This window comes from Myotis davidii, unplaced genomic scaffold (genome assembly GCF_000327345.1).
Source record: "Myotis davidii unplaced genomic scaffold, ASM32734v1 scaffold265, whole genome shotgun sequence".
Classification (NCBI taxonomy): Eukaryota; Metazoa; Chordata; class Mammalia; order Chiroptera; family Vespertilionidae; genus Myotis; species Myotis davidii.
The window spans coordinates 1,965,544-1,983,724 of record NW_006296627.1 but is presented as its reverse complement, the minus strand read 5'-3'; the positions used below and the strand labels follow the sequence as shown (position 1 = coordinate 1,983,724).

At 41.0% G+C, this 18,181-nt stretch overlaps 1 protein-coding gene across 9 annotated transcripts in view; it reads right to left on the bottom strand.

The window, feature by feature from the left end:
* ALKBH3 (alkB homolog 3, alpha-ketoglutarate-dependent dioxygenase) overlaps positions 1-18,181 on the bottom strand; it is a 109,030-nt gene that overhangs the window by 82,024 nt on the left and 8,825 nt on the right. For 4 of the 9 annotated variants that reach the window (XM_015569502.1, XM_015569505.1, XM_015569501.1 and 1 more), the window contains exons 7-8: positions 17,279-17,367; positions 10,773-10,982 (exon numbers count right to left, since the gene is read on the bottom strand). In XM_015569502.1, coding sequence (XP_015424988.1) covers positions 10,773-10,982; positions 17,279-17,367 — 299 coding nt within the window. Of the gene's footprint in view, positions 1-6,670; positions 6,718-7,172; positions 7,531-10,772; positions 10,983-17,278; positions 17,368-18,181 lie in introns of those variants that run through there. The other 5 variants (XM_015569499.1, XM_015569497.1, XM_015569503.1 and 2 more) reach the window with 4 other exon arrangements.

The window sequence follows — 18,181 nt, the reverse complement described above, 5'->3', positions numbered from 1 at the left end:
CCAAGAAATATAAAAATCACCTTTAATCCTACCATCCAGAATTCATACAACACATGTACAGGAACAGTCTACCGATTATTCTACATTATTCCACAACTGTGTACTCTACATTTTAACACTATATTGTGAGCATCTTCCTATGTATTAAATATACGTATTTCAAAAATATGGCCATATGATATTCCTTTGTCTGAACATATCCTTCCTTCTTTAATCTCACATATGTATTTTATCACCTGTTTATGTTAGGCATGTGCTTATGGTAAGGATATAGCAGTGAGGTACACATGTTTGGAGATTGAGATTTTCATTTACAAGTACTGCTAAAAAGAAAGAGAAAGAAAAAACTACTGCAAAACATTTCTGAGTCTATTTCTAGAATATATTCTTAAAATGGAATTGCTGGATCCAAGGGCATGAACTTGAAGCAATTTGAGTTATATCTCCAGGCTGCCTTCTTAAGAAGGCAACAAATGATTCCATCAAGAAAATATGGTAGTGTCTGTCTTCTGGCCATATCACTAATACTGAACATTATCAACTGTCTACGATGAAAAAACTTCGGGATAAATGGCAACTTATTCTCAGAGCCCTCTAATTAATAACTCAGATCAACAATTTCTCACATGCCTATTTGCTGTTTGCACCTCTGCTGTGAACTCTCTGCTCATGTTTTTGTGCATTGTTCCACAAGATGTTAACATTTTTCTTATTGATCTATAAGCACAGATAGTTAGATATTTTGACTTTGTCTGTCATACTCATTTGCTACTTGCCTTCTGTTTTATTATATTTAACACAGAGTAGCCCCAAAACTTTTAGAGTCAACTCTAATGACCTTTCTTTGGCTCTCCTCCACAGTTTTTGTGCTTAGAAAGTCTTTTCCTATCATGAGGAAAATTAAATATACAACTGCATTTCCTTTTAGTTTTTAAAAAAAGAGGGAGTTTGTATTTAAACCAAGGGACCTGCTGGACTTTTTGGACAGGATTAACCATGGTGTGTGCTGCTCAGGTGCCAGGCATGCTAACATACTATAAATACATTATTTCTAATCCTCACTACAATCCTCTAAGGGAGGTTATATTATCCATTTTTCTTTTTCCTTTTTTTAAAATCCATTTTTCTTAAGCCAAGGGAGCTGGAGGGAAAGTATATTTCTAAGGCAGGAGGCGGGCAGGACTAGAACTCGAGCTTATATTTGCCTAGCTCTAAAGCCTCTATACTTTTCACTATTCTGCGCTCTCCAAAGTGGCCTCTGTTCCTTCTGAAATCCTGGATATTTCCTGTCCTGTCCTAATTATGTGGCACTCTGACTGCACTGTAAAGATCACAAACACCAGCAAGTAGCACAAACAAGGGGTGTGGGCCGAGCACAACACAGCGGGGAGTGGGGATCACGGAGAACCAGGGAGCACAGGCCTGCGCAGGGATGGCTGCTCTGCAAAGCCAGCTCACCGTCCCCCCATGTTGCCAAATCAGGGAAGCTGATAAGTGAAATTTTTATGTAAAAGCTCTTGAGTTATCAATTTTGGCAACTAATGCAGTTTCTTTAAAAATACTGGGTAGTATAAACAAGTCTGAGGACCAGATTCAGCTTAAGAGCTGCCCAGCTGTGCTGCCGATGGACCCATCACATGACTCCTCCTTTTAGGCCCATGTCTCCGTCCTCCTGCCTGGCTGGTAAGCTCCTAAGCAAAGCCATCATCTGCTGGGCTTCTTGATGCCTCTTTGCTATTCCACATAGTAGTGCCTTGCCGGGAGCTGGTCCATCCTTGCTGTTTCAAGGGACCTGGCATATATGGCATACTGTTCTTAATATGTTTGCTCACCTTCTTGGCACTATGTGTTTTAACCAAGGTCACCTCTCTGAGAAAGGTTGTTTCCCCAGGTAGAGATTTTCCCCTTAAGTTAGGGAGGGAATAAAACCCCTTCACTAAGTGCCAGGCGGGTAATTAAAACCTACACAGAACCTAGAGACAGAAGAACTTTGCTGGAGAGAACATGGCAAAAGATCCTGGACAGAACCTGGCTACAGAGCTTGATTGGAGAACCTAGACAGAACCTGGCTGAAGAACCCGGCTACAGAACCTGGCGACCGAACCTGGCTGGAGGACCTAAACCGAACCTGGCTGGAGAACCTAGCAAGAGAACATGGACACAGAACTTGGCTGGAGATTGTGGCTAGAGAACCTGGCCAAGCTGCTGATCAACTGAACGCTGTCTCCGTGTCATTCCTTCTTCGCCGACTCCGTCCACACCTTTGGGGACCGCTGGACCTGCTGGGGTTGGACACCAGCAGTGCCTGATAGGAAGCTCAGGACACATACGCTACTTCATCTTCAAGAGTCCTATTCTTAATCTCAGGTACATCAACTCAAGCGGAAAAGGCCGTTGAAAACACACAGGAACGAACACACACACACACACAGATTATTAAGTGCTGGGGACATGATAATGAATAGGACAGAAATGGACCTAGGCCATATGGCGTTTGCAATCTATTGCCAGTTTATGATCTCCTAAAAATAATGTAGATAAAGATAGCAGAATCAAAGATAATCTTGAACATCCAAATTTAGGGGGTTGAGGCAAAAGAAGATACCTCAAAGGAGATAGAGAAGTAGCAATGAGAAAAGTATGAGAATAACAAAGGTAATATAGTATTTCAGAAGCCAAAAGGAGAAAGTAAAAGCAGCTAATAGATGGCTGAGTTTCCAGCAGAGAGGTGAAGGATACTGGTGACCAACATTACAAGGAAGAAGAGAATAATGACGGAGAAGAGAACCTAGCGAGAGAACATGGCTACAGAACCTGGCTGGAGAACCTGGAGAACCTAGCAAACACCTGTGTTTGCTCTTTCTGTCAATGGTGTCGTATACACCACAGTGGTGGGGATGTATCTAGACAGCAGGTGTTTCCAGAGTGAGGTAGGTTGTGAGGAAAGGGAAACTGCAGATATAGACAACTTATTGCAGAACGTGTGCTTCAAAACCAAGAAAAAAAGCAAGATGTTACTGTGCATGTCTGGAGCGTCAAGCAAAGTGTTTCCTCAAGATGGCAACAGATACAATAGGGACTTCCCTGGCTCTATGACCCAGGATCAGACATATGCGGAGCTGCTTGAGAAGTATGGCCCAGGCTTTTGTTGCAGACTGAAATACTTCAAAATCTAAATGTTAGCTTGTGCTACAGCTGCTTAACCTGCTGAGGGCCAACTGTCCCTTGACCTGCCCTGGCTCCCAATTTATGACTATGCCAAATCATTTTTTCGCCCCCCACCCCTTGCAAATTGTGGTGTTGACTGGCTTTGAGAACCTTGCTGGCTTCTAGGCTGCTTCCTGGATCATCTGCATCATCTACTCTGGCAGCTATATTTAGACTGTAGTGTTGTTTCTACAGCACCAACACAAGAGCACAGCTGGACGTCTTGTCCACAGTGGTAATATATTTTTAAAATCTGACAAAAACAAGCATATTAGCTATGAAAATTATGGAAAGACAACAGAGCTAGGACCCTGCAAAGCCATCTCTACAGTGTTCTGCTGACTCAAGCCACACTTTAATAGTAAATGACATCCTCAGCATCGATCTGAAATACATTAATTTCAAAACAGAAGCAGCTGTTTCTGAAATAAGATCTGCTTAAGTGCGGCTAGCTGAAAAAGCATAGATTTGAAGTCCCTGAGGTTATCTGTTCAAAAAGGTTTTAAACTCACTTGCCAAAACAAATCTTTGGGTTTTTACCAAACTCTTTCCTGATTTTTAAAAAATATATATTTTTATTTATTTCAGAAAGGGAGAGATAGAAACATTGATGATGAAAATCATTGACTGGCTGCCTCCTGCACGCCCCCTTACTGGGGACCCAGCCCGCAACCAGGGCATGTGCCCCTAACCAGACTCAAACCCGGGACCCTTCAGTCTAGAAGCCAATGCTCCATCTGCTGAGCCAAATAGCTAGGGCATCCTGATTTTGGGCACTGATCTGGCATGTAGGGTTCTGGTGAGGTGAGTGAGAATAGTAAGCATGAGGACTGGCACATGCACTCAATCATCCTACCCTGGCACACCGTGACCTGCGCCTCACCAATGCCACACTCACTCACTTATGGAAGAGGGCTTGCGAGGTCGGGGCAATTACTCACTGCAGAGGCTCTCTCCGCAGGCATCCAGAACTTAGCACTGCACACAACACTAGTACGGAGACGCCCGTCTTTCCTTCCAGACTGGACAAGTTAAAGGCAAAGGCAGCTGAGTATGACATACTTGCTGATAGTGTTTGCTGTTCAGATTTATTGTTGATATAGTACTGGGGTAGGACAGGAACAAGAAGTTACTAAATTTAAGCAAAAACAAACTTCTTTACACTTACTGTCACGGTCATTTCAGCTACACAAATGTGCATTTGAAATCAGAGGAGTTCGTGAGATGAAGATTCCATTCTTGGTAATATAATATTTCCAAGAAATGCACCTTAAAGGAACTGTTATCTCAAAGAGCTTTCACCTCAGACTGTTGCACCAAACACAAATGCTCTCTTTCCTCTAAGGTTTAATGAGAACATGTTCCACCATTCCTGACATCCGGCTGATCCCAGTCCCCAGCAAAAGTGCAAACTTCTCGTCACCTGTCAACAGCAGGGCATTCAGCCCCACACCATTCCTGACACAGCCTGACCAGACAGAATCCCACCCCACCCTCTCCTTCCTGCACCTTCCACTGTGTCTTTTGAAATTCCCATTCGGTGATAAGCAAATACCCCTATATCTCTCAACCTTGTGTGCTCTGAGGAGTCCCTCTCCATTTCCTTGTCCCAACTGAAACCTAACTCTCACCAGAAGACTCCAAATTCCCTGAAACTTCCTCATGTGGAAGGTGATTGTGTCTCTCCCATCCAGTAGAGCTCAGAAACAAGTGGCAGGCCTCCGAACTTTCAGACCATCATTCCCATGCCTCTCTTCAACACCCTGCCCCTTGAGTTTCATCCGCGTGTCCCTCCTTCTCTGCCTCCATCCCACACATATTCAAGGTCTAACAACCTCCTAACTGGTCTACTGGCTTCTACTCTTGCTCCTTTCTAGTCCAGGCTCTCCACAGTAGCAACAGACCCTGTAAAACTATCAGTCAGAGCATGTTGCTCTTCTGCTTAACACACTTCAATGGCTTCTTGATGTGCTTAAAATAAAATCTACTCCTTCCTGAGGTTCATGAGTCTCTGTGTAGCCTGGTCCTGCCCACTCGCCCCATCCCATTACCCGCTACTCTCATTTGCTCACTTCCTCCAGCATGGGGGATCCTTCTTCTTCAAATTCACTAAGCTCTTTCCTGCCTCAGCTATGCAATCACCCACCATGAAAATGTGGCTTGTGAATAAGAAATCACCACAAGGCTTAGGATTAGTTCCTATGAGTAAAGAGAAGAGAAAAACCCCTACCATTGGGAAAGGTCTAAAAAAGCTGAGTTTGGAAGCAGACCCCATACCCAATAAGACAACAAATCTCACTGGCTGTTCTCCTAAGACTAAACGTACTATTACAGGAAGCCCAAAACTGGAGGGCTCTTTTCAAAAATTAATCATACCCAGTGGCCACCAGAGCCTGGATTCTAGCCTGACATAAAGCCCCAAGGAAGCAAAGGATGATTCCAACTCCCAAAGGATGTCAAGTCTGAAGATAATTCAAGTCCCCCCAGGACTACCTGCTTACACATGCACCCATTCATTTACCCACTCACTCACGCTCTCCAAACCGCTTGTAAATGACCCTAGAGATAGAAGCTCAAAAACTCAATCACCATGCCTGATGCACAGGCCCCTTCACCGTCCCCGAGCCTCCCTCTACTCCTTCAGTGAATGCCATTTCACGGGCCCAGGGGACCTTGGAGTTCAGCTTCACTGCTAGTCATTTCCTTTTTCAATTCCCACATCTACAAAGTCACCATGACATCTAGCATTTATAACAGCTTAAAAAAATTCACTGATTACTGCAACAACTTTCATAGTGCCTTTCCTGGGAAAACTTTCTATTATTCCTATCAAGTGGCTGCAAATTAACATATCCACCTACAAAAAAAGGAGTAAGTATAAATGAGGCAGATGAGTGCTTTTTACCAACATCATTTCAGAAATAGGAAACAAAACTTGATATTCTAAATTTCATTAGGGTATGTATTAAAAAATGATGGTAATCAAGGATTTCTTTCAAGTATTTCTTGTAATTTCTCGGGACAGATGCTGTAAGAAGGGAACAGACTAATAAGTATGGATAACTGGAACAGCATGAGGGGGTGCTAGCTAAGGGGGAGGTTGTTACTACTCTATGAAATACTACACACGGTTTATCTAGTTTTCAAATTGAAGCTAGTCACTATATTATTTTGGATTCCAACATCATCAATTTCTTCTAAAGTCCTGGGAAAATGTCAGTATTTATGATCAAACTGACCTTTTTATACTCTGCTCTTAGCAAGGGAGGCACTGGGAACTCCAGTTCATTGGGCACTCTCAGAGCCTCTGCCATTACAAGTGGTTTTACAACCATCTCTCCTGGTGACACAAACAGGGTTCACATCCCTCAGGGTACACATCCCTAGAGGGAGAAGTGGTAAGAGAAATATCTAATTTGCCTCAACTCAATCACCTTGTAGTAGATAAGAAGCCCCTCACCTTTTCAGGATCCAGCTGATGAAGGACAGAACTTATCCATGAGTAATTTGCTACCAAAAAAAAAAAAAAAAAAAAGGCTTTTGGTATCTAAATCTCCAGTGTATCACAAACTTCCTGTTATTACCTAATAACAACCCCCAACTCAGCCATCACTGTTTCCATGGTAACTGACGGAGAAATAGCAGCCTGCCAAATGGCTTTTGTAGTTCCCCATCCAGCTTGTTTTTCAGTATAGAATTAAAGCTAGCTGGGCAAAGGACCAGACTAATCTTTACAACAGGGATACGATGCAGTTTGAAAAGTACAACTGCATTTAGGACAAGGAGTGCAGAAAAGCTTTAACAAACTCAGCTTGCTGGGATAAAAAAGGTTCTTGGTTTCTAAAAAATGTCTACTGAGGTATATTTGGTAAGGTTTACTTTTGTCTTAAGATGGTATATCCTGACACTGGCAAGTAAGTAGATAGATAGAAGTGTGCTATTCACTCAGTCTTTAACTGAATTAACAAAAGGGATGGGGTGAATGGAAGAGCAAGATCCGGCTAGTTTACTATGCCCCAAGGACCTTATTATCATTAAAGGAAACAAAAACCTACTCCACAATCACAATGAATGGGCAGGACAGTGAAGAAGGATGGACATCTTGGAGGAGAGAAATGTGTAATCCCAGGGATGATGCAAGCATGAAACTGACAGCCAACTGCATGAATCAGAGGGGCACTGATGCTTAGGAAACAAAGATCTCCTTACCATCTCAGCACAGGCAGAGATTGTTAGGACGACAATGTGAGGAACTGGAACAGCTTTCAGAAGATCAGCAGCTACAGAGATATGCTTAAGGTGCCAGACCAAAACAAACAGCTGCTGCAGGGGTGGAGGAGTGTGAACGTAAAAAAGAAAGACTATATCTCTTTGAAAGTACTCCATAATTTAAACAGATGCCTCTCTGTCTTAACATTGCATATTTGAATGAAGTGCAGGAAATCTCATGATTCTTCTATGTCAGTTTCAGATGAGAAACTGACTCAAGTCGAACAGCTATTAGCTTCTTTCTGATAGGCTAAAACAAACTGGATTTTGAAAGAGATTCATCTGACAGCTTCTAGCGCACTCTGAATGTCTTGGTGACAGGCAGGAAAATTACAATCTATAGTGCCATACAAAGACAGGTGCCTAAGAGCTACAGAAAGTCAGACTCCTACAAATTCCACACAGCAGACTCACCCAATTTATGCTTTTAAATTTATGTTTTACCTGAGGTTGTATGAGTCATGAGTCATGTTCTCAGCGCTATCACTGGAGTGTGGAAAGAAAGTAGACAAAGACTTGCAATAACCATTTCCTTTCGATCCTTCAGAAAGCTATCATTTTAATAGGAGGAAGACAATGCGCTCTAGATGCATTGCAGGCTATCAACTAAAGAAAGGCTTTTGCACTTCTAGTTTTGCTGGATTTGCAGAGCCCTAGATTTTTATTTGTTAAAGAAACTGGCAGGAGTTCTTGAAAAAGTTTAAACGTGGGTCCTATAGGTTCGGGGGGTGGGGAGTGGGGGATTCATTTACAAACAGTATTCACTTATGCGTGATCATAATTTAAATATATTAACATTTAACTTCCCCATCTTAAACAAAAGCCAGAATTGAAGAAATAGACAATTGCATCAAGTTCAATCATAGCTAAGACTATGTAGGAGGAAGCCAAACTTATTAGAGTCAATAACCTGACGTACTGACACACTTATATTTCTTCCCAAACCTGTTTCCTTTGCCAACATTATTTCAAGATCTCAGGCAAATTTTCTTGCTTATTAGATCTGTATTTTTATCAACTCAGCTACCATAGTTACAGTGCAGATTCCCTTGCTACTGGCAGACAACTAAAGGGACTTCACCACATTGTTAGTGTTTCATGACCTGTACTTTCCCTCACGTTCATCAAACAGACTCCAAATGCCTTGAGGAGAGAGGGCTTCAGTGTGAGCAGTCTCTCTCTTTAACAGGTGTTGTTCCAAGCGGTTGCCCTGAGAAACAGTGCTATGTGACAGCTATATTCCCCACCCACGCATTAACCTATAACATAACTGAAGTATGTTACCAAGAAACAGCTCTTGAACACCATGAATGTTTTCTATCAGTAAATGAAGACCTTCAGCTTCCTGGAGGCGAAAAGGAATGGGGATATTCTGGGCACAAGAACATTATTAATGCTTAATAGTAGCTGGAGACTGCTTATACAGTAAAACTAATTATCCACAAGTAATGCTTTGGGAACTCTAAAACTTCAATCTATAAAGAGGCCAAAAACGTTTTTAAAAGGGGATGATGGTAAATGTACGGGTGTAAAGAAACAGTAACTGAATACGTAAATACTTGGGAACAAAGAAAATAACTGTGAAGAACTAGACACTAGGATTATAGTAAAGATTATGTTGGACATATTACAGCTTTTTGCCAATTGGAAGGAAGGAGGGATGACCCCGGGGGGAAGGCACAGCACTAGTGTGTGCTGGATTATGACCTCCAATGGGGAGGATCACTTCATCTTTTTCGTAGCGACAGCCCTGCGCCCAGGACCACACTCAGCACATAGCTGGTGTTCCACATGACTGGCCTGAGAAGAGGGTCTGAATTAACAAATGAGACGTGGTGTTTCTCTGTCACTCATGTAACAGGAGTCTTACTAAGGGCAGGATGAATTCTTCGCATGTGTGCACTTGGGATGTAACTGAGTGGAAGCCTCTGTAGAAAAGCATAGGCAGACCTAAAAGGAAAACGGCAAAGGCTGGGCAGTCTGCTTCTCGAATGGTATTCCCTGGTACAAGAGAAGGCCGACTGCCAATCAGAGTGTGAAGGCTACTCAAAGTGCTTAGAGAGCAGGTTCACCCAATAACTAACTCAATGGCAACTGACAATCCCCCGCTAACATTGATCGGTTTCTGTGTAAACAAAGTAAAGAAAACCTAAATCAATGGGAATTATACATACAAAAGGTACTTAATGGCATAAATGTAAAATAACACCTTATGCTTCAAAATACTGTGCTGGGAAACCCAAACACATGTCAGGAAACAGTCCAGTCCATTAACCGCATTCTCAGAGGAGATGTCTGATGAAGGACAGACACAAGCATTGCTTGATTAACAGTAACTATGAGGTCTGGATCAAGTCATATTCAGGACAGCCTTGCAGGCCCTTCTACACCGCCTGGGTCTGGTTCAATGTTGTAAAAGGAATGAACGGGAACCTTGGTTAGAAAAAGACACAAACTCTGGAAATAAGATAATTTGGTAGAGATTTGTTTTTTTTCTTAGAGTTTCTACTATCTTTCTATCTACCTTAGTCCTAAGCGTCTATACTTAAAAAAAAAAAATTAACAGCCTCGTATTACTCTATGTTATATAATACAAGAGCTGGGATGGAAAAATGAAATTACTGAATAGTCAGTTTAGTCACTGCTTTTCTATCTGAACTTGGACAGACCACCACCACCTCCAATATCTGGCTTGAACTTCCTCTCTGAAGGAATGGCAGGTGCATCCGGATTCCGGGAGAAGGCTAAGGAGGCAATGCGGATGCACGTGATGCTCCCTCACAGGGAAGAGGCAACAGTGCCATGAAGAACCCTCCTTCCTTTCCCTTCTCGCCCCCTCTAGCTTGGGCCATCTCTTTATAAGTCCTCCTTTATAGCATTTACCATCATTGTAATTATGTGGGTAATTAGTAATATCTGTCTATCCCGTCTCCAGGAGGACAGGGGCTGTGCCTGTCCTTTCCACCAAGGACAAATTTTCTTACTTATTAGATCTGTATTTTTATCAAATTAGTTCCCATAGTTACAGTGCAGATCCCTTTGCTACTGGCAGACAACTAAAGGGACTTTACCAGCACCTGGCACAGGGCAGGCAGTGGCGGGTAGAAAAGTAAATGAGCAAATGGGCACTTCAGAAGTCAAAAGTTAACCATGGGGTAAGCAATCAGTTCAAAATGTTTCATCAGCAAATCACACACATCTATCCTCTAAATGTGAAAACAGGAGCACTGTTTTTTTCACAGAATAACTGGAGGCAGGAAGAACATAAAAGTTAAAAAACAAAAAAGAGTACTCACTGGCGGGGGCTTCTTTCTCATCTCAAAAGTGCGCGTGGCACCAAAACTGAGAGAAGCAATGACCGGGCACCTCCCTAGTGAGGGTTCATCATCGCTGTGCCAGTCCACACTGTCCTTCTCATTGCGGTAAAGGTTGCAGAGCAAGGAGTTGAAGGTGTGGCCCGTGTTCTCCTCAATTTGGTTCTTAAGTGTGCGCAGCACAGGGTGCCACTGCAGTCGCCAGGCCAAGGAAAGGAGCAGAGAGCCACATGGAAAAACAGAAAGAAAATGCAAAATCAGTCGCATTTTATACACAGGAGCATGGAATAAGCAAACCACTTGGAATGAAATAGACAGAAGGCAGGAAGAGTAGTTTAATTCCCATCCGTTATTTCTATTTTGAAGCAAGTTAACCTCTGCAATTTTATTAAGGTACTAAACTTAGTATAACAACTCTAGGAGGACCAGGCCTATCTACCCATCTCATCCTTTCCATGTTAAATACATGACCCTCAGAAAGAAGAACTGTCCATTCAAGGCAGTCACTCTGGTTGTCAATAAGGTGGGAAGTGGAGCAGTGAGCCTGGTTTGCACCACAGTTGATGGGCTGCCAGGTAGATAGCAAACACAGACTAAAGTGTGAGGAGCGAAACAACTTTCTTGCTGGGTGGCCCTCTGTCCATCCTATTCCTATTTTATTGTGAATGGCAGAATTGCTTTAAAAAATATTTAATATTTCCAGAGTGGCTAGTTTCCTAGAAACTCAACCTAATGGGGGAAAATACTCTTTTCTACAGGATGAAATTATGACAGTCTTAATAAGTGTACAGTCTGTGAACTAGAGAAGATTTAAACAGATCCACAGCCCTGCCTCCTGAGCACCAAGTTCATTATGTAGTTTATACTTTAGAAATCACAATCTACACTACAGGAAGCTATGACCCCTGACCTTAGGTTGTACTTTGGAGCTATAAGCAGCATAGCTTGTACTGATTCTTGTTAAAATTCTATGTCTTCCTCCAAGAAAATGCAATGCTTTACAGAGCTTCTTTTAGGACAGTGGTTGCACTATCAAAACCTACTGAGGACCCCACAGACCTTCTGTTTATATGGGTTATGGCTATGAGATTTGCCATGTTAAAAATTATAGCTGAAAAAATTTTTTAGCTATTGGTTAATTCATTTAAAAAATAGCAAACTCTGTTAAAGACACTATAGCTATAACCGGTTTGGCTCAGTGGATAGAACGTTGGCTTGCGGACTGAAGGGTCCCAGGTTTGATTCCGGTCAAGGGCATGTACCTTGGTTGTGGGCACATCCCCAGTAGGAGGTGTGCAGGAGGCAGCTGATCAATGTTTCTCTCTCATCCGATGTTTCTAACTCTCTCTCTCTCTTCCTCTCTGTAAAAAAATCAATAAAATATATTTTTTTTAAAAGAAAAAATAGCAAACTCATTACATGTTAACAAAATAATGTTTTATGAGAAATAACTATATTTTCTAATACAAACAATGGGTGAGAAGAGCAGCACCGCTTTGCAAAGCTTTTTTAATGTCTGGCTTAACTGAAGCCAACTGACTGTCAGATCTGCTTCTGTATTCAATCTGTTACTGTATGTTGTTTTTGCTGAAGTATGTGAAGAAAATTGCCTTCACACAGATATGTGGTCAGAAAATAGAGTCTTTTATAGCCTTTTCAAATAATTACAGATAGTTTTGATATCACACCAAAATTCAACAAGCCCTGATTTCTAAAGGTTAGTTGCAATGTGGAATCTGAAACTGTATGAACAAACTTTTCATATTGTTATATTTAAATCATTGGTCCATGCTGCATTTCGAATGGATCTTTTAATCCTTTTTACTTCTATAACAACTAGGAAATACTGGTTCACTGAGTTATACAGATCTTCTAACTGTTGACACATTTCATTATATAATATCAAAAAAATCACATCCATTAACTTTACCATGGATCTCATCAGAAAAGGCAAAGTAATGAGAAGAGGTCAGGCTCAAGGTGGCAGTTATGAGTTTTTCCAAAATGCTAATTTTTGCTTGAAAATGCAACCTTTATCATTAGTAATAAATCCTGCTGTTTTCCCTGAAGTGACACTTCATTCATTTTTTGAAATATGTCTGCCAAATACTGAAGTGTGAATAACTATAGTTTGTCTGCTAGTTGATATTTCAAAGAAAAAATGGTCCATAAAAAAGTAGCCAGTTCAGCTTATGGCTTACACAGTCACACACTTGTTTTTCTTTTTTTAAAAAATATATCTTTATTGATTTTTTACAGAGAGGAAGGGAGGGATAGAGAGTTAGAAACATCGATGAGAGAGAAACATCGATCAGCTGCCTCCTGCACACCCCCCACTGGGGATGTACCTGCAACCAAGGTACATGCCCTTGACCAGAATCGAACCTAAGACCCTTCAGTCTGCAGGCCGACGCTCTATCCACTGAACCAAACCAGTTAGGGCAACACACTTGTTTTTTCTTGATAACCACCATCCTGGGCCTGTATCAGGATGCTTTGCACATACTTTCCATTTCCTCAAACTATTAAAAAGATTGAGATTTCATAAAACTAATGTTTACTGCTTTATCCAGGGATGTTCTTAAAGGAAACCAGCATTTTTTTAAAAAAACTGGAAGTGCACAAATGTAAATACAATGGTTATTAGTACAGTTCGATGACAATGCTTGGTTCAAACTAAGTTATATCCATCATTACTTTTTTTATTCACCATCAGTGCAAATTCAACACAGTAAAAATGTCACCATCTTAGTATTACTATAAAAATAGTTTGACCTTGTGGATTTCCAAAGAGGATTTCGTGGCCCTCCTCCAGGGTCCATAGATTGTACTGTAAGAACTGATACGTTACAGAAACCCTTCAAAGTCCATGTTTGAGGTTTGGTAGAGAAGGAATGAATGTTCAGCAAAGGAAAGCATAATAACAATGTTATTATATTATTATTATTATTATTATTATTATTATTATGTATATCCCATGGCTACTGTCAGGTAAAACTGCCAGAGAAGCATATGGGGGAATCATTCAGCTTTGCTGTGATAGGGAAACCATAGCAAAAGCTGGGATTCCTTGTTATGAATGTTAGCATTGCATTCTAACAGAGGATTTTTAAAGATAAACAGTGATAAGAACAAAACTTAGATCAATAAAACAGAAATCTTATTAAATTACCCTATATTCAAGAGAATAATTTTCAAAGTGAAATTCCATAACAACGTTAGCAAGCCATATTTCCTATTTATTTTATAGCTTTAAGCTTAACTTCATGGAGATAAAGATCAGATGCTAGAATTATACTCAACAAGAAAAACCAGAATGTAACGAAGGAAGATAGCTTTTCTGCCATGTGACTGAGAAACCAATTAGCACTTCCCTGACTTGCTTCAGGACTGAGCACTGTAATAACACCAGGTTTGCATTATGTTTCTAAGTGGCTATGTATTTTTTCTTGGTTATTTTTGGTGGTGAAGTAAGGAGAAAAGGAGAAAAAGGGGGATAATGAACTAGAGGATTAATTTAGACTCTCCACCCAATACTCTATATACAGATCCCTCAGAGCTGAATGTCTAAATTAAAATTCAGCGTCATCTCACTGTGCAGTGAAGCCATGCTATCCTTAAAAGACATTTGAGGAGAAGAGTCTGAGAAAATATGAATTGCAGAAGTGAAAGGACCCATTCAGTGGATTTCAAACAGTGTTTTGTACAGTCCTAGGTACCTCAGAGGTGCCTCTGGGATTACCACAGGGGAAAGGAGAGGCCAAGTAGTGGGACTCCAAGCAGCTAAGGCACTCTGCTACTTCCATAGTTGGGTTCATATGAGATTTAGTTTGAGCAAAGACTAAAAGAAGTTTAATAACCTATGATTGAACTGCTCCTGTGTTACACGATATTAAGCTTGAGATAATTATTTTAAAATCAAACAAGTATCCCCAATACACACATATATACACATTAGTGAATCCCCCTTAAAAAATATGAGAAATGCCCTGGTCTAGTGGTTCAATTGGTTGGAGCACTGTCTCATACACCAAAAGGTTATGGGTTTGATAAGGACACATATGTAATACCTTAATCAATTTTAAAAAAAAAGGTTATGGGTTTGATTCCCGGTCAGGACACACACCTAGGTTTTGGGTTTGATCCCCAGTAGGGGTGCGTATAGGAAGTGACCAATGGATGTTTATCTCTCACATCTGTGCTTCTCTCTCTCTTCTTTCCTCTCTTTGAAATCAATAAAAGCATTTTTTTAAAGCAACAATGAATGCATAAATGAGTGGAACAACAAATCAATGTTTCTCTGTCTCTCTCTCTAAAATCAATTTTAAAAAAAGAATAAAATCTTACCATTTGCAATAGAATGAATGGACCTAGAGGGTCTTATGCTGAGTGAAATATGTCAGTCAGAAAAAGACAAATACCATATGATTCCACTTACATGTGGAATCTAAAGAACAAACTAAACAATAAAAATAGAAACAGACTCACAGATACAGGGAAAAGACTGATGGATGGTTGCCAGAGGGACAGGGGTTGGAGGACTGAGTAAAAAAGGTGAAGGGACTAGAACTATAAATTTGTAGTCACAAAACAGTCCCAGGGATGCAAGGTACAACGTAGGGTATATAGTCAACAGTGTTGTAGTAACTACATATGATGCCAGGTGGGTACTTGAAATATTGGGGTATAACCTTATAAAGTACATGACTATCTGACCAGAATGCTGTATAGCTGAAACTAATACAAAATAAATAATACTGGCCGAAACCAGTTTGGCTCAGTGGATAGAGCGTCGGCCTGTGGACTGAAGGGTCCCAGGTTCGATTCCAGTCAGGGGCGTGTACCTGGGTTGCGGGCACTTCCCTAGTGGGGGATGTGCAGGAGGCAGCTGATCGATGTTTCTCTCTCATCGATGTTTCTAACTCTCTATCTCTCTCCCTTCCTCTCTGTAAAAAATCAATAAAATATATTTTAAATAAATAAATAAATAATACTGAATGTAAACTGTAACTAAAAAACAAAATTTAAATTACAAGAAAGAAATGAAGTATACATAATTTATTGTATTCTTTTCATATATTTGCCTAAAATGAAATAAAGAGACTGGAACCAAAACATCAGGTGGAAGAATTACCCAAAATTTTGGTATTCTTCATGTTTATCTGCAGTTTCTAAAATTTCAATAATACATACTTATTACTTACATTATAATAAAAGGATTGTCATTAAAAGAAATACCCTTTAAGAGTTGTCAAAATGTCCTCCAAGCAGATCTTATGTGCCTTATGTTTATTCTAAAGCAGTGGTTCTCAACCAGGGGCAGTTTTGCCCCTCAGCAGATGTTTGGTCAAGTCTGGAGTCATTTTTGGTTGTCACGGTGTGGTGACAGTGCTTCTGGCATTCAGTGAGCAGAAGTCAGATTAACTGCTAAACACCCTACAATGCCCAGCACAGCCCCAACAACGAAGAATTAACCAGCCCCAAAGCAGTAATACTTAGGTTGAGGAATCCTGTTCTAAAGGATTAACTAGAATAAATGAGGAGCTTCTCCCCCACAGCCTGCTGAATCCTCAGCTTCTCTGCTGTGACTGCTGACAAAAAGGTACATTAATTCGGACAGGAACATGCAGCAGTCTATGCTGGGTTGGCCTAGTTCCATTCTCTTGTTTCCAAACCAAGCTCAGATATAAGGTCTCAACACCTCCCTGGATCACATTCTAGATGCAGCCCAGAAACAAAGCGCAGAGCTCTCTCCTTACGTAAAAAAGCCACGACCCCACACCAATGTTTTACCCACGAACATTTTAGCACAGGGATAGTTTATAATTATAAATTATGGGAAGCTCTGAAGTGTGTCATGTCACATTTCTGTTTATCCCAATGTCGTAAGCAAACTCCATTTTCTTCAAAGTCTCTTGCCATAAAGCATAACATTATCTGCCAAAGGCAAGATTCCAGGGACTAAACAAGGAGCTGTTTCTTGGATCTCAACTCCATCCTCTGGACAAGCTTAATTTATATACTAGCATCTCTTTGTCTGTCACGGAAATTTTTAGAAACAAGCCAAAGCAATAAGTTGAGGTCTAAGAAGAAATCCAAAGTCAACAAGAAAAACACCAATGTTTTCCACAAATGACAACACAGCCTGAAAAATGAAGAGACATTCTGACCTCGTTGGCCAGCCATAAGGACTCTGGGCTCACAGCAAATGTGTCCCAGGGTATGCACAGAGGGCTGCAGCCAGAAAGGCTTGGGGAACAGGGAGACAGGAGAAGAAGTGGTTCATTTTCCTGAAATCCAGGAGTCTGATCCCATTTTACTTCAGTTCCACATTTTCTCACCAATGACGGTGCACACACAGACTCAGTGTTTGAACCCAGAGGGTTTTTGAACTAGGAACCATCATGCAGCTCTGTAAGGTGTTTTATTGATCTTTTCTAGTACTCTATAGTTATGTAAAGAAATACAACAGCAATGTTCCAACATACGTGAGGATTTGGTTCCATAGTGATTCTGGAGTAAGTGTAAGGAAGTTCTCCATACCATGCTGTGAGTCTTGGTTGCTGGTAAGTTACATCTGAGAAAGAAAATACAGGGCCTTTGAAATGGTTTAATGCTATTTAAGGTGTACCTACTGAGTGCTAACCACAATGTGCAAAAAGCAATGAGAAATACAAAGGCAGAGCAAGGACGGGCTCTGATCCAGGCTCCGCCTTCACAGAGAACATGTGATTTCAAGACGAGAAGAGGTGTTGGCAGAAACAATCTGAGCAAACTATGAGGTGAGAACGTGTGACTTGGTTGTGTCAGACACAAATAAGAATGAAGAAGTCACCAAGAGACAAGGAGGATCTAAAAAGTAGGACCCAGAGTCTGAAGCCTTGTAGGTAGGAATTTGTGGCACCAACATCACTACAAAAAAACAGGACAGGCCCTGGCTGGGGTGGCTCAGTTGGCTGAGCATTGTCCTGTGCACCAAAAAAGTCACCAGTTCAATTTCCAGTCAGGGCACAAGCCCAGGTTGTGGGTTCAGTCCCCAGTATGGGTGCCTCTAGGAGGCAACCAATTGCTGTTTCTTTCTCCCTCTCCCTTCCTCTCTCTCTCAAATCAATAAAAATATGTATTTTTTAAAAGAAACAAGACAAACCATTTACCTATGTGCCACCACCATATAAGCCCCTTTGATTCTGAACAAAGAAAAACATACTCTGACCAACTACACAGCATGCAGCTGATTTTACAAGTTTTTTATGTCCAATTTAGTTAGAAAGGGAGTTATTCATAAATTTATTTCCCCCTGCAATTGATATCAACTACTACAACAGTAAGAACAATAATAGGCCGAAACCGGTTTGGCTCAGTGGATAGAGCGTCGGCCTGCGGACTGAAGG